We start from the raw sequence: 20,347 nt of genomic DNA on the forward strand, positions 1-20,347 counted from the left end.
GTTACCTGATGACAGGATAATTTTTTGGTTGTTTTAAGGTGGTCATTTCCCCTTACTTTACCTTACCTACTTAATTTCCCCTTACTTCCTCTATAAAACGTTATTCATCCCCCAAATGTTACTGAGTATTTATTACATATGAGTCATTGTATTATATGTTATTGCATAGATGTGTTTTCTAAATTATTCTTAAATGTTTATATATAATCTCACTGGAATTCTTGAGTTATTTATGGAATTGGTTCTATTATATGCTCAGAAGTACAACTAAAATGTGTGAAATTACATATTTCAGGCTTTCTATGCACTTTGTTAAGTAACAGTTAAGTGCTATTTTTAAGCAGAGATGTATGTATAAAATTTGTAATTGTACCACCATTATGTTTTATAACAAGTTGTCTAATTCAGATAATTTTTGAAGAAAAGAGCAAATCCTAATTGTCAACTTTGTCTCTCACCTTGTAATAGCAATTTGGTATGTCACAAGGTCCTAGCTGTCAAGCTTTGGAATCGTATAAAGTGACGTATAAACCTTTTCAGTCTTCTGCCCAGAATAATGGCTCACCAGCCCAGGACATTGCAGAAAGTGACACATTTGAAGGCCTGCAACAGCAATTTTTAGGAGCTAATGAAAGTAGGTATCAAGTTTAAATTTCTTAACCACCTATTTGGAGAACTTTGAGCACTTGGAGCATGTTCAAGAATTATGATTTTAAGTAAGACAATGAAAATTTTTGAAAAGAGTCCAGTTTTAAAAGATATATCCTGAAGTTTGAATAAGCTGACATGAAGTCTAGAACTGACTTCAAATATCATGTTGTTGGGGGGTGAGTTTGCAGGGGGATGTAGATAAAGTGAGACTGGCCGTGAGTTCACAGTTGTTGAATCTAGGTGATGGTTTCATGGGGTTCATTGTATTCTTTTCTCTACCTTCTTCTATATTTGAAATTTCCCATAATGAAAAATTAACCGAAATTTTCTCAGCTGTCTATTTCAGTCATTCTATTTGGTTAAGACTTAATTAGCTTTATATAGCATATCTTTCTTAACAGAAGCCTAAATTGGAAGATGAAATGTAGTTTTCTTTTCAATCTTATATTTTTTTCATTATATAGAAATTAATTTAGTAAGTCAACCATTATCTTAATTTTTTCTTTTGGTTTTTAGAGTTTTACTGTAATGGACAACTTTGATATAAATGACTGTATACTCAGAATGAAAACTAGACTTACATCTCAGGTTTAGTCCTGTGACAGTTGCTAAAAAATTTTCTTTTGAATAATGTATGTATCGGTAAAAGTGCTACTAGGGAATTTTGAGGAGATCCAAACATTCAAAACTAAAAGCCAAACTTGACTAATCTGAATCTTTGTTTTCATACATCCAACTTTTGCCATCCTACTCTCTGGCATGTGAAATAACTTCTGGTTATTGCTGAAGAGCCAGTGTGATTCTAGAGTGTGAACACAAGTGTTGTCTTTGCATTACATTTAAGAAGTGGGGGAAAAGCCATATCCGAGATTCTGGGTTTCCTGGGCTGCATGCACCAAAGAGAAAACTGAACTCCAGTGCCCTCACTTCATGGTGCTGCTTCCATCCTATGCTCAGGCTATAGGATAGTTGCAAGGGACACCTTTTCCCCCAGTGAGCTGGCAGCAAATATGTGGGCAACCTCTCTCTGTTCCTAAGGCTTTGTGGAATGAAGAGATGAGGAGGTGGACAGTGTGTGTGGCATAACTCTTTTGGGGTTAAGTAAATAGACATCGCAACGGTGGCCTGACACCTTGATGTTATTCTTTCAGTTCTGCTGTGTTCGGTTACATTTATATTGCCTGGTCATTTTGCATGTATCACTTTCATCACTTCCTTAACAATCTGCATTTTAGCGATTCATTTTTTGTTAGTTACACATTTGCCTAAATTTGACATCTGAAAGTTAACTAACTTAATGGTAGTGCTGAACTTAGTGACTATAGGTTCTTAGTAACAGTAGTTTAAAACGATGAGTTTGAAGAGAGTGGCAACCCACTCCAGCACTCTTGCCTGGAAAATCCCATGGATGGAGGAGCCTGGTAGGCTGTGGTCCATGGGGTCTCGAAGAGTCGGACATGACTGAGCGACTTCACTTTCACTTTCCTGCATTGGAGAAGGAAATGGCAACCCACTCCAGTGTTCTTGCCTGGAGAATCCCAGGGGCGGGGGAGTCTGGTGGGCTGCCATCTCTGGGGTTGCACAGAGTCAGACACAGCTGAAGTGATTTAGCATTATAGCAAGGCTCAAGAGAGTTTGACTTGTAACAGAGTTTTCAGCCTTCAGTTGGGGGTTTCAACCATATCTCTTTTGAAAAAGAAGATTGTTTTATCTGTTAGCAAATAGTAGCATTGTTCTTGTAGGAAAATATTCGTCATTGTGTAGTTAAAAGATTATCCTGCTTCTGCGAATCACTTTTTTCTTTTTCTCCTCCAGTGATTTTTAAGTGGTCCTTAAAATGACTTTATTTCTGAAAGGAGACCTCAAAGTTTTTTTATTAATCTATTCTTTAATTTATTAATTCAGCAGTTATTTGCCAGTATAAATGAGTTCATTCTTGCTTACAATAAAATATTTTGAGAAGGATGTCTAGAAATTTTCTTTGAAAATGGTTTTATAGAAGTCAATGTACTTTTATTTTTCAACTTTATAAGAGCTTGGAGCTCTATTCCATTGTTATTGGTATATACTTATTTTTCATTAGCCCAAATGGTAGTGATTCAGAGGTACACATTAACTAGTGTCTTTTCAGACTTTCCTGGCAGTGACCATAGTAAGAAGTACATTTTTTTTTTTTGCATTGTGATGAGGTCTACAATATTTATATACATATTGTATAAATAAGTTTCACATAGTAATACTTATTTATGCTACATGATACACTCTGATCATATTCTGTCTTGTTATTACCATACCAAAATCTGGACCTTCTTGCCTGCTTTCAATAAAGCCAGTCTAACCAACACCTGGTGTGGTGAAGGAAGAAGTGTGAAAGTGTGTCACTGAGTCGTGTCTGACTCTCTGTGACCCCGTGGACTGTAGTCTGCCTGGCTTCTCTGTCCATGGAATTCTCCAGGCAAGAATACTGGAGAGGGTTGTCATCCCCTTTTCCAGGGAATCCTCCCACCTCAGGGCTTGAACCCAGGTCTTCTGCATTGCAGGCAGATTCTTTCCTGAGCCACCAGGGAAGTGCAGCATTTATGATAAGGTGCTGTAAGAGAAGTCCTGGACAGCTGAGGCTTAAAAAGCTCAAACTCCTTAAATGGCCCCTTAAACGCTGCACTTGCCTTCACTGCAACCAGGTGTCAGTAGATTGGCTTTACTGCGTGCGGGTGAGCAGACCCAAGTTTTTGGCTTGGTAACATTGTTTATTAAAAATGTGAGTCACAATCTCCTGAATTGATTTCATGATACCCTAAGTTGTATTTGCCGTTTGATAAAACATTACCTGAAATGACCACAAATTTATATTTTGATATGCTTTTATCTAATAAATTGTCTTTAATTCCCAAGCAGACTCTGCAGAAAATATGCAGATTATTCAACTTCAGGTTCTTAACAAAGCTAAAGAGAGACAACTGGACAATTTAGTTGAAAAGTTAGATGAGAGTGAACGTCAAGTTAGATATCTGAATCATCAGCTTCTGATAACCAAAGGTAAGAAAACAAGTGTTGGGTGCTGTTTGAGGTCTGTAGAGCTAGATAGCTTGTTTCCAGTAACCTCATTTTAAATATGAAGCGTAGAGATTTGATGCACTTGATGAAGGGCTCACGATGAATCAGTCAGAGCAAAACAAAAATCCAGGACTTTTGACACATTGCCTTGGACTTCCTTCCAGAACATACATTTTGAGATCCTCACTTTTTCCCCCTTTTTTCTATTCTGTTAGACTAATAGAGAGAGACTTGTGTTTAGTTTGCAGTATGTTTTCTGAGCCTATGAATTAGCATAACATTTCAATCCAAGTAAGAGTTAGTGATCCTGAACTGCTTTGAGAGTGCCAAGGAGAAAATGTGGTCATCTCTGGGAGAAGCAGAGTGTAAGCACAGATTTCAGATTATAATTGCTCACTCTTTGTGCTTTCTGTAGTTTCGGTCAGTGTTGAACTCTTGATTGTAGAATAATTTTGTGACTGAACTCCAGCTTGTTTCAAACTTAATTGATAGTGAAAAGATCTTTTTGTAATGCTCATGAAATTTATTTTGAGAGAAGAACTTGTGAACTGTTACAGTAAAGTATGTGGGAAGAATTAAAGACTAGGTGAATTTAAGAGGTCATTGAAAGTATGTATAAAAAGTAATTTTTCCTCGGAGTATTTCTTTGATCCACAGGGGCTTGTCCTATCTATGTAGCTTCTCAAATAACAGATATTGAAATGATTTTTTAGGGAATCTTTTGGTCCCTAAAGGGATACAATAAGATTTTTAAAGAGAGTGGTTGTTGTTCTGTAAAAAAAAAAATTTTTTTAATGTCACTCACATTCTTTTTTTGAAGCTTTTCTAATTTTCTCCAAGTGAAGTTCATTATCGGAACTGAATTAAATGCAGCAACATTTATATGTGATAAAGATCTGATATTTGATAGATTGTGGCAATTAGGATCCCTCTGCAGTAACATATTACTTATATAAAATTTTTTAATGTTCTAGATGAAAAGGATGGTTTGGCCCTCAGCCTTCGAGAATCACAGAAACTCTTTCAGAATGGAAAAGAAAGAGAAATACAGCTTGAAGCACAAATAAAAGCACTGGAGACCCAAATACAAGCATTAAAAGCCAATGAAGAACAGGTAAATATTTGGTCTTCATTATTTATGGTAAAAAGTTGTTGATTACAGTGAAATGTTGGTTGCTTAATGTTTTGTGTTGTGGGGCTAAATTTAGGAAAACTTCCACGTTTGCACATTTTTCTCCCCTAAGTCAGTCTACGTTTCTTTCCTTTTCCTTGGGGGAACAGGCCTCCCATTCACCTAGTCATCGATCCACCAGAAATCTGGAGGAGAGCTCAGCTTCTGTGTTCCTTTGTCTAGTCAGCCACTACGTTGTGTTGAGTCTCCTCGTTTCTGTCCACATGTCCCTAGTTCAGTATTTTATCGTGTTTTGCAGAAGTCTCGTATGTAGTCTCTAATCTTTTACCCCTTCTCTTCTTTCATCTGGCCATCTGAGTAATCTTTCTGAAGCACAGTTCTAGTTATGTCTTTCCCTTAAAGTCTTTCAATGACCTTGCTTTATTTGTGGGATGAAATAGGGTGTCGGGATGACCATCTGATCTTGCCTTTCCCTCCGTCACTCTTAAACTCAATAGTCTGATTTTATGTACTCATATGTGCTGTCTCTTATCACTGGAATGCCCTCTCCTCAGCACATTGCTATTTGATTAACAAGCCCCTGCTCAAGGCTTTTCTTTTCCTAAGTCTTCCCGTTTTCTTCCTCAAGTCGGATGATCACATCTGTTATAACAGACCTAGAATAATCTTGAAGGCCAGAACGGGTTGCCCTCATCTTAGTAACCTCACCACATAAGCCCAGAGCCTGGTACATTATAGGTGGTCAGTATATGGTGAGTGAGTTATAGTGTTCAAAATTGACCTAACCTCTGATTTTTTTTTTCTTACCTATTTTTCTTTTCCTGCTCTGATACTATCACAAGTATAGTTTTGTTTTGTGTTTTGAAATCTGATAAACAAGGGCTACCCTTACAATTCTTAAAATATTTAGTAGCTCTTTTTTACACTTTTCCTTCTAGATCTTGCAAATCAACTTCCCATGCTTTATAAAAAGTCTTGTTGGGATTTTGGTTAGTGAAGCATTGTGTTTACCATTTTATGGATGGTTAACCAAGTCTTGGCGAGGTCACATTACTTTTCCAGGATTACAAAGCCGGTTACTGACAAAGCATCAGAAACTAAATTTTCTGACTCCAACAGACTAGCCTTTGAAGTGGTGGCACATTCTTTGATTAATGAGAAGGGTGGCCATTTGATCATGGGAAATAGTCGCAAGTCATTGGTAGCCATGCCTGGCAGTGAATGATTTATGTGAGTAATGCCGTTTTGGTGGTTACAAACAAAAGTGACTTGGTTCTAGATGAGATTTGTGGCTAGTTCTGAGGATGGAAGAGTTTAAACAATGTTGTCTCATGTCTGGTTCTTTCTCAGCCATCAGTTCTTAGCTGAAAACAGAGAGGACTCTGAAGTAGCCTATTGCTTCTCATTCCCACTCCCCTCTATGGTGCCATATTTTATCACTCTATTTTAAAACCATCTGAAATTATCTCATCTGTTTACTTATTGTCTGTCCCTTTTCACCAGAAAGTAATAAGACTTTAGGCCTTGGCTGTCTTGTCATCCTGTCCTTAAGTGCTTGGAACCCTGCCTGGCACAAAGTGTCTACATCATTTACTGAACAAATGATGAATGTCTTAAGTAGTTTAAGTGGTATTGGGATAAATAGGCAATCTCTGGAATAGAATGAAGAAGCGACCTCATTTGAAATTTTTCATTTTTATGTGTAATATAGACTATCATTTTTAAAAATTTTTTGAAGAATGATAGTTATTAAAGAGTTGCTTTTATGTCATAATCTACTATAAGTTAGAACTTGCATTTATAAAAAATAACACAGTATAAAATTAAATTAAAAATTAAAATTAAATTTTAAAAAGCAACAGAACCACCAAGTACATTAATTTTCTATTGCTGCTTTAACAGATCCCCACAGGCTTAGTGGCTTAAAACAGCACAAATTTATTACCTTACGGACAGAAAGTCAGAAGTCTGATGGCTCTCATTGGGCTAAAATCAAAGTGTCAGTAGAGCTCTGTTGCTTTCTGGAGATCTAGGGGAGAATCCCCTTTTTTGCTTTTTCCAGCTTCTAGAGACCCCCTGCATTGCTTGGTGTATGGTCCATTTCCATTTTCAGAGCTAGCAGTCACAATTCTGACTTTTTTTTGCCTCCGTTTTCATCATTAAAGTACCCTTTTGGATACAGTGGGTCTACCCTGGTAATCCAGGTCAGTCTGCTTATTTGAAGTCATCTGGTTAGCAACTTGAATCCAGTCACAACCTTAATTTCCCATTGTCATGTGACAGAACGTATTCACAGGTTTCAGGAATTAGAACATGGGTATCTTGTGGGAGTTGTCAGTAAACCTGCTACACAATTCCTTCTCCACAACCATACAGTTACAGTTTAAAAAGCCTCCTTGTTAGTACATGACCACTGAGAAGTTGCATCAATCTTTCCAGCAGCAGTTGTCTTTACCCTTCCTTCTGCCTCCCTCCCCGTCCCACCCCTCATGTCTGATTCATGCTGCTCTTTGGCAGAAACCAACACAATTCTGTAAAGCAATTATCTTTCAATTGAAAAATAAATAAATTTTTAAAAAAGTTGTCATTTTTCCATGACCTAACAATTGGACTTCCCTCCAACACTTGGAGCTCAGAGCGATGCAAACAGCACTGAGATGGGTATAGAAGCAGCAGATTCCTTGCCTGGAACCCACATCGCTCTCATGTTGTGCAAAATCTTCTCTCGCTTTCCTCAGACACTTCCAGAATCTTTTTCTCTGTGAATAATCATTCCAGCAACCATGGGCCTGGTGGATCCCAGCTAGGCAACTAGAGCCACCTTGGGGAGACCTTTCTTCTCTTTGTTCTTGTCCTTGTTGTTTAGTCACTCAGCCATGTCCGACTCTTTGCAACCCCATGGACTGTAGCCTGCCAGGCTCCTCTGTCTATGGGATTCTCCAAGCAAGAATGCTGGAGTGGTTGCCATTTCCTACTCCAGGGGATCTTCTCCACCCAGAGGTTGAACCCCACGTCTCTTGTGTCTCCTTCATTGGCGGTGGGTTCTTTACTACTGAGCCACCAGGGAAGCCCTTACTTTCATTTAGTTAAGCATGGTTGAGTTTTAGAATTAAAATTCATGAAGATAGCACAGAGTCAGAATACTGTAAACGTGTATCCTGTGTGTATTTTCTAGATGATTAAGAAGTCCAGAACTACTGAGATGGCCATGGACAGCCTGAAGCAGCAGCTGTTGGACCTGCATCATTCCGAATCACTTCAGCGCACGAGGGAGCAGCATGAGAGCATCGTGATGGGCCTCACAAAGAAGCATGAGGAGCAAGTGCTGTCCTTACAGAGGAAGTTGGATGCTACCCTTATTGCACTGAAGGAACAGGTTGGGATGATTTCAAATAGCAACTATTACAAACAAGTAAAGCCATGACTGACATCTTGCAGTTCATCATATAGAAATGCTGGGTGTTTGCAGTAGGTATTTGAGTATGAGTAAAATTTAAAAGCCCCAAGAGTTTTATCTATAGATATGCCCCGAAGGCATACTTTTGGAAATCCTTCCTCTGGTAGGACTGGTTAGTGCTTTCTCAGTTCTCAGTTCTCATATTACTACTACTTCATTTGTCAAATACTTATGCATGTTGTTTATATGTCTTCAGTTCAGTTCAGTCGCTCACTCGTGTCTGACTCTTTGCAACCCCATGAACTGCACCACACCAGGCCTCCCTGTCCATCACCAACTCCCGGAGTTTACCAAACTCATGTCCATTGAGTTGGTGATGCCATCCAGCCATCTCATCCTCTGTCGTCCCCTTCTCCTCCTGCCCCCAACCCCTCCCAGCATCAGAGTCTTTTCTGCACATGAGATGGCCAAAGTACTGGAGTTTCAGCTTTAGCATTATTCCTTCCAATGAACACTCAAGACTGTTCTCCTTTAGAATGACTGGTTGGATCTCCTTGCAGTCCCAGGGACTCTCAAGAGTCTTCTCCAATACCACAGTCCAAAAGCATCAGTTCTTCGGTGCTCAGCCTTCTTCACAGTCCAACTCACATCCATATATGACCACTGGAAAAACCATAGCCTTGACTAGACGGGCCTTTGTTGGCAAAGTAATGTCTCTGCTTTTGAATATGCTGTCTAGGTTGGTCATAACTTTCCTTCCAAGGAGTAAGTGTCTTTTAATTTCATGGCTGCAGTCACCATCTGCAGTGATTTTGGAGCCCCCCAAAATAAAGTCTGAAACTGCTTCTGCTGTTTCCCCATCTACTTCCCAAGAAGTGATGGGACGGGATGCCATGATCTTCATTTTCTGAATGTTGAACTTTAAGCCAAGTTTTTCACTCTCCTTTTTCACTTTCATCAAGAGGCTCTTTAGTTCTTCACTTTCTGCTAAAAGGGTGGTGTCATCTGCATATCTGAGGTTATTGATATTTCTCCTGGCAATCTTGATTCCAGCTTGTGCTTTTTCCCAGCCCAGAGTTTCTCATGATGTACTCTTCATACAAGTTAAATAAGCAGGGTGACAATATACAGCCTTGACATACTCCTTTTCCTATTTGGAACCAGTCTGTTCCATGTCGAGTTATAACTGTTGCTTCCTGACCTGCATATAGGTTTCTCAAGAGGCAGGTCATGTGGTCTGGTATTCCCAACTCTTTCAGAATTTTCCACAGTTTATTGTATGTCTTAGAAGATTCCAAACTGAAAAGAAGAAGTGTTCTGGGAGTTGGCCTGAAATTGAGTGGTTGTCCTGGGAGATTAACCAGGAGAAGACCTTTCTTGGGTTTCCCAATGTTTGGTTATTAACTTGTCAGTAAATATTGTCTAGAAATGATTCTAGGGAGAAGAGTTGGTTTTGAGACTAGCGTAATAAATAGGGAAGAGATTCTGATCTGAACTCATTTAGATATGAAACATGAGCATGTTTCATAGTTTTTATTTTAGCTTTGCCCCAAAAGGAATAAAATGTAACCCAGGTGGTGGGTTTCCTTGTGCTCCAAAACCCCAGATAATCAGTTGAATGAATAAAATTTCAGGGGTTGTCTTTCTTAATGTCATTTCAAAATTAATTTAACCCAAGGAAAGAAGAGAAGAATATTAAGATGTGAGGATCTAGAAAATCCCACCCACATAAAATTCACACTGATTTGGGTTGTTCTTTCTTATTTATACAGCTGACTCTAAATTTTTCCACGATTTAGGTAGAGTACTATAAAACTGCATTATTGGGAATAATAATTGTTTGTATATCGTTTCATTTTATTTCACTTTTATATGTGTTTATATGAATTTTTATTGGATTTATTTTCCCATATAGATTTTTTAAAAATTCAAGGTAAAAAAAGAAAATTTATTAAAGTCTACTTTCTGTAATATTAAAACAGAATTTGAGATATGGTTTTATTAAGCATGGCTCTGTTTGGGTAGCAGTGTGAAAGCTGCTGTGGAGAGTGGTGCTTGCTCAGATGATGAGAGGAGTCGGTATCAGTGGCTTTTCCACGTTCGTTTGGGGATCTCTCCATTCTCTACTGACTTAGACACACTTACACAGGAGCAGCCTGGGAGCAGTTCCTAGTGTGTTTCAACCCCTGTACTTGTTCCATTCACTTTTCTCTCCTCTTCCAACCCCTCAGTCGAAGAATCCTAGACTAGAACACAGAACAGAGTCTTCATTCTGTGCTGACTGGGCTTCGGATCCCTGAACCATACAGTGAAGGTGTTGATTAACGTCTTGTCTACTGTTACATTCTGTCAGTGATTTTTCTTTTTTCTTTTATTTAAAATGGACCAGAGCATAGCATTGATGTTTGCTTCTGCGTATTGTTCCATAACTGCTTTGCAAAGTGGTGATTCCAAAGTACCTAGTGTTTTTTTTCTTTCTGGGAATGCTTTTCTTTTTTGGTATCCTTTTCATGCTGTCCATTTGCTATCATTTGGCTCGGCAGTATTTTTAATAAAAGGTCAGTTCATATTATCTCAGAATCCAAGCTGAGAGTCCTAATTGGAAAAGGTGCTGTAAAGATCAGCCAAGAGCCAGGGAGTTGGCTGCCTGTAATCAGGAAGATGCATGAGTGTGTTCTATAGAGACGAGCAATTTAGATTTTCTTACCATAACTGGTAACCATACATACATACTGCCCCTTGTCCTCTTTTTTTTTTTAATATAAAAGTTATGAAGAGGAGCAAAATTGTTCCCTTTTTGATAAGCCTTTTCCTGCTCCACTCCACTCAGCAGGTTACAAAGAAGAATAAAACAACTCTTGAGAAAGAGTAGCATGGAGATAACTTGATGTAGCAGATGAACAAGTTTGCTAATGTCTGGGTTCTCAGGGGCTCTCATGTAGTTACACAACTGTGTACCTGAGTACATGCCAGTGTCACCTGAGTAGATGATCACACATTGTATGATTTGTGAGTGACAGAGATTGTTAACCTGGCATCTCCTAAAGCAGTCCATGTCTAGGCTCCAGGGAGCTCATGAATCTCTGAAATTGTGAGTGTGATTTTCTCTTGGGTGTCAGTATATGTAATTTTCTTTGAGAAGACCCATGAGCTTATTCAGATTTTTCAAGAGGTTCAGACCTCCGCCTTGCAAAAATTTGAAAATCGCTGCTTTATGAAAAACTTGCTCTTGGAGGGAAAGGACTATACTTGTAAAATAATCATATTATTTCATTTGTTCAGCAAACTTTTACTGAAACATCTAAACATCAGGATGTAAACAAAGTTTCCATAGATTTAAATCTGTTTTGAAAGACAAAACTCAATGCAGAAGCTACCTAATTCCACATGATGGGAGGAGTAGCAATCCACCATATAATCGTGTTTATATGTGTTATAATTTCTGTGTAACTCATGTATTTTGAGAAATATATGGCATGTAAAATTGTATTACTAATTTAATATTTTCTTTAAGTCATCAGCTTTTCTGGTAGAAAGGATTGTACACACACTCAACGTGTAGCAGTTCTTGTTATTTTGGCTGTGTTACTCTTGGGTTTTGTGTGTGTGTGTGTGTGTGTGTGTGTGAGACAGAGAAGATGAGAAGAAATGAGTTCTTGCAGCTCATAATGTTCCTTCACTGATGGAATGCTTATAGCCTGCTATCTCTGAGGTGCTTTCCCCCCAGGTGTCTCCTTTCTCTTCCGTTCATAGAAGTGTCATATCCTGAGACCTCTGTTCAGGTGTCTGAGCTGACTTCCACTTCTTTCTGATACTGGTAGACATCTCTGATTAGCTCCTTAGTGGGTTAAGTCTTTCTTCGTTCTGGTCTTCTTGAAATCTTCAGCTTCTGTTGAAGTCATGGACTTTAGTTTCTATGTTATGACCTTCAGCTGATCTATCTTCTACTCTTTTATGTGTATTTAAGCACTTCCTGTTGACTGAGAGACTCCAGCAGACCTGTGTGCATGTGGCTTAATTCTCTTTTTTTTTTTCCCTTTGTGCACTACAGATCTGTTCAATTCTATTTCATCTCGTAGGTTCAGCTATAATCTCTTTATCACTGCAGTTGTTTCATTCAGTCTTCAAAGACATCTGCCTCTATCAATCTTGAACTGAATGTTCCTCCTCAAGCTAATTGCAGAAAAGATAGAACCATTTATTTTGATTTTGTTTCTTGGTGTTTAAACTGCATAGTTTTATGAGTGTAATCTGTTTTCCTGAACTTGTCAACAGGAAACAGCATGGCTTAATTGATTGTTGCCTAAGACCCCTGCCTCTGCTCCCCTGCATGCTGCCATGTGGCTTTTGGGGATCTTAGGTCCCTGACCAGGGATTGAACCAGAGTCTTGGCAGTGAAAGCCCAGAATCCTAACCACCAGGCCACCTGGGGGACCCTTAATTAGATTGTTGCATATAGTCAAATTATTTCCATGGTCTGCCTCTTCATTGTAATAGTTTTCATAAATTACCTTTTCTTGAACTCTTTTGGGCCAGTTCTCAGTCTCTTATAAAAGCTATTGTCACCTCCCCAGCACATAAATGTGAGTTGTCTCCCCACCTCTTCTTGCTCACACATTCACATTGTCATGACTATTAGCTCATTCGTTGTGTTTGCCATGTTACTCTGGTGCTTTAGAACCAAACTGGCCTGGGAATCAGCAGCAGTGTGCCAAGAGGTTTGCACTGTTGAATAAACATGGACCAGGTTCCAGAAGCTTCATTTTGCTCAAAACTTTGGTAGAAAAACTTTAAAGCAAACATGGCATGTTATGAAATAGAATACAAAATGCTCATGAATTTTTAAGCTAACAGAGGGAACTTCAGAGTCTCTTTGCTCTGCTTAAGGAGAATGTTAGTATCCCTATGAGGTGATGTGTTTTCTATTTGTAACCGTAAGGCATTATTAGGCTTTCAGTTCAGTTCAGTCGCTCAGTCATGTCCGACTCTTTGCGACCCCATGAATTGCAGCACGCCAGGCCTCCCTGTCCATCACCAGCTCCCGGAGTTCACTCAGACTCACATCCATCGAGTCAGTGATGCCATCCAGCCACCTCATCCTCGGTCGTCCCCTTCTCCTCCTGCCCCCAATCCCGCCCAGCATCAGAGTCTTTTCCAATGAGTCACCTCTTCGCATGAGGTAGCCAAAGTACTGAAGTTTCAGCTTTAGCATCAGTCCTTCCAAAGAAATCCCAGGGCTGTTCTCCTTCAGAATGGACTGGTTGGATCTCCTTATAGTCCAAGGGACTCTCAAGAGTCTTCTCCAACACCACAGTCCAAAAGCATCAATTCTTCAGTGCTCAGCTTTCTTCACAGTCCGACTCTCACATCCATACATGACCACAGGAAAAACCATAGCCTTGACTAGACGGACCTTAGTCGGCAAAGTAATGTCTCTGCTTTTGAATATGCTATCTAGGTTGATCATAGCTTTCCTTCCAAGGAGTAAGCGTCTTTTAATTTCATGGCTGCAATCACCATCTGCAGTGATTTTGGAGCCCCCCAAAATGAAGTCTGACACTAAAGAATCAGGCCCCAAATGATTTGTCTGTCTCAAAGTCCTTTCTTGAAATGCCTCTTACTATTTATTTTCTTCAGGCTTTTTCAGGTAACTTCAGCCAATTACCTTGATTTACTTCTGTGCCTCTCACATGCTCTGCTATTTGCCTGGAATTCAGCCCGTGTCACACTTCTTAAATGAGAGAGATGATGATTTCTTCTACCTGGCTTTGGGATTCCCATGACTCATTACTTCCAAACACAGTTTCTTTTTGTAGACATTTGAATATATTATATACCTGCTCTAGATTCTCTATATATCCCCATGAAGTTACACACATGCACACATTTATCCTGTTGTTCTTTGTCATTTTTCAAATGTTTTTTGTAGCATTCACTATATATAAGGCACTATACAGGCACCTTCAAAGAGGCTGTTAAGAGAAAAAAGACATGTAAAAGATGGAAAAACATGAGAGAAACAGATCAAGTTTAAAACCAGTTCAGAAGAGGGAGAGCTACTTTTTGGCTATTCAGAATAGAGTGAGTTTCCATGTGTTTTGTCTGTATCCTTGCTGACTTGGGACACAGATTCCATGGTTCAAGGTGGTTTGCCTAATGTGTACACACAATTATACTGAGAGTGTAAAATGCAAATAGGGATGTAATACATTTCCTTTGGCTTGAATAAAATCCAATTTTATAATAACAGTGTTGTAGGTATATAGTGCAGAGAGAGACTTTAGAAGCCATCAGATTCAAATTCAACCTAAAGGAAAACCAGACTGAGCAGTTGGTGACTGACCAGTTTGTTCTCCTGACTCAGACTTGTGCACTTGACCTTGTAAAAGAGGTGATCCTGTCAGGTAATGATTTTATATTTGACTTAAAACCCAAAGATGTAAGGTCATAATTGTTAGTTTAATATACAATAACTGATTATGAAAAGGACTTCTTGGATGCTTTTTCTGTTTAGGAAGATATCTGCTGTCATTTGAAAGATCAGGTTAAACAACTGGAAAGGAATCAAGAAGCAACCAGATTAGAGAAGACTGAGATCATTAACAGATTGACAAGAAGCCTGGAGGAGAGTCAGAAGCAGTGTGCCAACCTGCTGCACTCAGGTGGGTGTCTGTGTGGGTGTTGGCTCCCCAGAGGCTAGGAGAAAATGTGGAGCGAGCATAGTAGGATCCATGAATTACTATAAAAATCCAGAAAAAACAGAAAAGTTCATCAGTGACAATTTTTCTTAACAGTTTTACTGGTGTATGTCTATGGCGATGTGGTGTATTTTCATTAGATAATTGGGGAAATCCAGACAAGTATAAAGTAGAAAAGAAAAATAGCCAATAATCCTACTATGCAGAGACAACTGTTAATGTTCACAAATGAACATGTATAGACAGTTCCCTGCTTCTGTACCTAATGCATTTGAAAACAAATGAAAGCTGGATGTGCAAAAATTGAATAATTCAGACGACAGGTACAATGTTTGAAGAATGGGTTATTCAAAAGCTGAAGTCTGTCTAAATGCGTGTGTGTGTGTATGTGTGTCTTTTGCGGGGGACAACATTTGCATCATACTCCATTTAGGTCATTTCAGTTTTGTATCCTTTGTTCCACATGGCATTACTTACTGAGCCTTTTGGGTTGTCATTAAAGGCTTTGAAAATATGATTTTCTTTGGTTGCCTAGTACTCCATCATTACTTTGCTTAACCATTTCTTAGATGCCCATTTTCTTCTGAGGAAACCCAATAAAGTCCTTTTTAAATGGGAACGTTTTAACCATTTAAAATACTAGGTTACTGGATTTCCAAGGGTACAATCCTAGTTTGCCTCTTATATGTGTGGAGGTGGGAGTGGTGGAAATACAAGCATTCAGAGAGAAGCTGAGGGCAGCCAGATGTGGTTTTCTTATTGAAAGGTAGAAATGGGTTCTAAAGAATTTTCACTTTGGCGATCTGTGAGCGAGAATGTTCTGCTCCTATTAAAGGACTTGTGGAGTGTTAAGGTCTGTAGACATGGCTGGTTTAATTCATGGCAAGGTCACAGTAGCCCATGTCTTCAACTTCTCAAGGAGCTTTGGGCAGCTGTACTAAATCTTGAAAATGTCAGCACCACACATATGCTTTCTGAGTCCCACCGGCTATAGGCTCAGTGGATGCAAGTTCTTCTGTATGTCATAGGCAGTTTGTTCCGTTACATCTGACGTATTCTGTGGTTCTTTCTCCCACAGGCTCAGTACAGGAGGTGGCTCAGCTCCAGCTCCAGCTGCAGCAAGCACAAAAGGCACTCGCTATGAGTGAAAACATGAGCAAGGCTTTGCAAGTGAGTGTTGCCACTAGGAAGAGACTTTCTGGGTAACTGAATTAGGCGATGGTTACCTCACCTTTTTGAACCTTGGATTTCTCTGTATATGGTGGCTGGACCATCTCCAATCCAGCCCACAGGAGTCATTCACAACCTTACCCACACAGCTGGGTAGCCAAGCCCAGGTCTGCCCACCTGTGGAGCAAGGGACCCATCCCTTCCTTCACATGGCATGTCCTTGTATCTTGGGGTGTGTCCCAGAGATAGGTTTATCTATAGGTGTGGGAAACCTACAGTTCAACTGCAGTCTTCTCACATCCTCCTCCAGTAACAGTTATGTTTCCCACTGGAGGAAGAGTTCAGTATCCCCTCCCTGGAAAGATGTATAGCATTTTGTGGCTTTTCACCACTGGCAGACAAAACCAGTCCCTCTGTCCACTGCTCTTATTCAGCATGCACTACCACCAGCTTCTCAGCTCAAGGGAGGCTTTTTGTGGAGGATGAAATGCCAGTGAGGGAGGTGGGAGAGAGGTGTTTACATCTGCTTTCTCATTCACTTTATTTGTTCAGTTTACCTGAAAACCTTGATATGTGCTGCCCTTTACATTTTTAATGTATGCCAAAAAATGGATTTGAAGTAGCATTTCTGCCTTCTGATGATTATTAAAATGAACTTTGAAGAATAGAAAGAATGACTGATTCCTTCTTATAAAAAAATGAAAATAGCTTTCAATTATTTTGTGTTTTAGGAAGAATTAAAAGAACTAAAAGATGAAATTTCTCTCTATGAATCTGCTGCAAAACTAGGAGTACTTCCAAGTGACTCAGAAGGAGAATTAAATGTAGAACTAACTGAATCATATGTTGATTTGGGTATTAAGAAAGTCAACTGGAAAAAATCTAAAGTTAAGAGGTATGGAGAAAATACTTTACTATAGAAGAATTCACATGAATAATATTGATGGTGCGTAAGAAGCAAGTGGCACCAGGCATGAAATGAACTGCCCAGGGGTTCCTTAGTACAGGACAGTTTATTTTAGTAACTTCTAATGAACTGCCAATGTCAGAAATCAAAATGAACAGAAACCCCAAGTGTCGCTATTATACTGTCTTAATACCAATAGGCACATCAGTTCCAGTAAGGTTAAAATAACTTAGTTAAAATATACAAGTTAAATTCTACTACTTAAATTATGTATCTGTTTTATTAAGGCAAGAGCATATTATTTTTATTATGTTAAAACTGCGTGTTGAAAGCAGCCATTTGTCAATGGTATATGAGAGAGTGAGCATTGATTTTCCCTGGAACCTTACTGTGACCTTATTTATTTATTTATGGCTACGCTGGGTCTTGGTTTCTGTGCACAGGCTTTCTCTAGTTGTGGCGTTCGGGGCTACTCTCTCGTTGCGGTGCATGGGCTTCTCATTGTAGTGGCTTCTCTTGTTGAGGAGCATGGGGCTGTAGGGCACATGGGCTTTAAGTAGTTGTGGTGCTCAGACTCAGTTGCCCTGCAGCATGTGGAATCCTCCCTGATCAGGGATCGAACCCATGTCCTCTGCATTAGCAGGTGGATTCTTAACCACTGGACCACCAGGGAAGTCCCTGTGACCTTACTTTTAAAATAGAGATTCTGTCTTTTATGCTTAATATGGATATTTTAATGCTGCTTATTTAACACATTTATTTATAGGAATCTTGTGGAAGGGTGTGCGTCATTGTCCCTGCTGGTCCTAGCGGGGAAGAGAGTGGTCATGGTAGAAGAGGGAGCACATTTAGATATCATGAAACACTTAAAAGATAAACACAGGAAAGGATGTATAGTTTGAAGCACTTGCTATTTGGAAGGGACCATGCAACGCTCTGGGAGAGGAGTACACAAGATGAAAGAGACACTCTCTCTTCCCACAGGAAATTTATATTTTGTCTGATGAAGAGAGGGAGACACACTTGTAAGCCACTAAGTGCTGTGTGCTAAATGCAGTGCTTAACATACAAAGGGGGCATTTAGCCATTTCTTCTTCTGGCCTGGGATAAAGATGAAAGATAGGCTTATTTGGTTGCATTCAGGCTAAGGAAAGCCTTGAACGCATTCTTGAATGAAGTCACCAACTTCCAATTTATAGTTTAAGACTGAGTTTGCCATCATTAGTGTTTAGTCAAAGTGTTTACTACCTGGTGTGTTTCAAGTATCATGCAACTAAATACAGACATATGAATCCTCTGAAAAGTTTGTTCCACAGTAAGTTTTAGAACTTAACTATTTTAGTGCTGATTGCATTATCAAAACAACAAAATGAGATGCAGTAAATTAAGATCTCAGTCAGGTGATGCTGTGGAACACAATGTTACATTAGTTGAGTGAGGTTCCACTTATCTGGAAGTCAGTCTTTCAGTTCAGTTCAGTCTCTCAGTCGTGTCCAACTCTTTGTGACCCCATGAATCGCAGCACGCCAGGCCTCCCTGTCCATCACCAACTCCCGGAGTTCACTCAGACTTGCGTCCATCGAGTCAGTGATGCCATCCAGCCATCTCATCCTCGGTCGTCCCCTTCTCCTCCTGCCCCCAATCCCGCCCAGCATCAGAGTCTTTTCCAATGAGTCAGCTCTTCGTATGAAGTGGCCAAAGTACTGGAGTTTCAGCTTTAGCATCATTCCTTCCAAAGAAATCCCAGGGCTGATCTCCTTCAGAATGGACTGGTTGTATCTCCTTACAGTCTTTAGGGACTCTCATCTCAACAGAGCACAACTACAATCCAGACAGACTCCAAGAAGCAAACAGCAGACCTGGATTGTGTGATATATTTGTTAGAAGCCACCTTGGGGCTCATACCCCAGGGCCATATTGACTTAGATTTGTTGGTACCCCGTGTGTGCACGTGGGTGCATGGTAAGTCGCTTCAGTCGTGTCTGACTGTTTGCGGCCCCATGGACTATAGCCTGCCAGGCTCCTCTATCCATGAGTTACCTGATATCCTAAGTGACCACGGAGTAAATGGGTCGGGGAGCTGGGAGAGGTGCTGCCAGGACTTCAGCTGGCCAGCTCAGTCTCAGCAAGGAGAGAGCGACAGGAACCCACAGTGCTGGAGCGGCCAAGCAGCAGGATAAGCAGCTTTTATACATCCAGGCCTGTTCTGACCCACATCAGAATGTCCACAATTGTGATCTGAGTTATCAAAGGAAGCCTTCAGCTTTGGTTAGTTAATTATAAGCCAAAGAGGATGAATGCGCTTTTAACAGATTTACATAAAAATTTAAAGTTAAAATGTAGTCGTCTGGAAAATTGACTGCTGTGAATGGCTCATTTCCTGTTAATGCTGAATTAATTCTCAGGGGCCAGTAGAAGGAGCACGGTTTTTAAATCTAGAATTGTTTTGAATCATAGTTTTGCCTTTTTTTTTTTACTAACTTTCTGACCTTGGGCAAGTTTCTTAACTTTTCTGAGCCTATTTTCTTATCAGGCTTTTTCTATCAGGTAAGAGTATAGCATATCCCTTGGGGGCTTAAGACAGATAATGACTATAAAGGGCCTCATGTAATAAATTCGAGCACATATTAGGCATTTAATTAGTGGTAGCTGTTACTATATTATTTAAGAGATGCTTGGCTAAAATATACCATTGATCAGATTTTATATTAATCTTTTTTTCTTGGAGTATAATTCTTTACAATGTTGTGTTTCTGCTGTACAACAAAGTGAATCAGCTATATGTATACATATATCCCCTCCCTCTTGAACCTCCTTCCCCTTAATCAACTTTTGATTGGACACATTTAAATCTTGGGGAAAACGTGGGAGACATATTATTTTAGAGTTGGGAAAACTGGAGCTCAAAAGAGTGAACTCCTTAGCCCAAGAAGACAGATGCTTAGCCACAGAACTAGTACTTCAGCCCAAAACTTGACTGTCATGTAAGGATTAAAGATTTAGTTTCTGCCAAAAAAGATCCCTCTGCAACTTATTACTTTAATTTATGCCATAATTAGTCTGGGAAACTGGGTAAATAATACATGTATGTATATATGTGTATGTGTTTATATATGTAGGTTTATCTTTGATGTAGTTACTCCATCTTGACATTTACTAAAACATATTTACTTTGCCCTTTCTATTTAATTAATAATCATCACCCAGATCCTACAGTAATTTAAAGCACATCCCTGGGTTGTAGCCATGGGTTCCAGGAAACAAACTCACTCAGAAGGACAATGTAGATAGTGGAGTGCGGTTTATTACACCAGCGGGCCCCAGGCAGAGTCTCCTCT

The 20,347-nt window shown here is 39.5% G+C and overlaps 1 protein-coding gene across 1 annotated transcript in view; it reads left to right on the forward strand.

Moving 5' to 3' along the window:
- CEP152 (centrosomal protein 152) overlaps positions 1-20,347 on the forward strand; it is a 102,062-nt gene that overhangs the window by 20,598 nt on the left and 61,117 nt on the right. Inside the window, exons 6-12 of the mRNA XM_052647071.1 lie at positions 469-634; positions 3,547-3,687; positions 4,680-4,819; positions 8,013-8,213; positions 14,749-14,896; positions 16,011-16,102; positions 16,834-16,997. Coding sequence (XP_052503031.1) covers positions 469-634; positions 3,547-3,687; positions 4,680-4,819; positions 8,013-8,213; positions 14,749-14,896; positions 16,011-16,102; positions 16,834-16,997 — 1,052 coding nt within the window. The remainder of the gene's footprint in view (positions 1-468; positions 635-3,546; positions 3,688-4,679; positions 4,820-8,012; positions 8,214-14,748; positions 14,897-16,010; positions 16,103-16,833; positions 16,998-20,347) is intronic.

Source organism: Budorcas taxicolor, chromosome 10 (genome assembly GCF_023091745.1).
Source record: "Budorcas taxicolor isolate Tak-1 chromosome 10, Takin1.1, whole genome shotgun sequence".
Lineage (NCBI taxonomy): Eukaryota > Metazoa > Chordata > Mammalia > Artiodactyla > Bovidae > Budorcas > Budorcas taxicolor.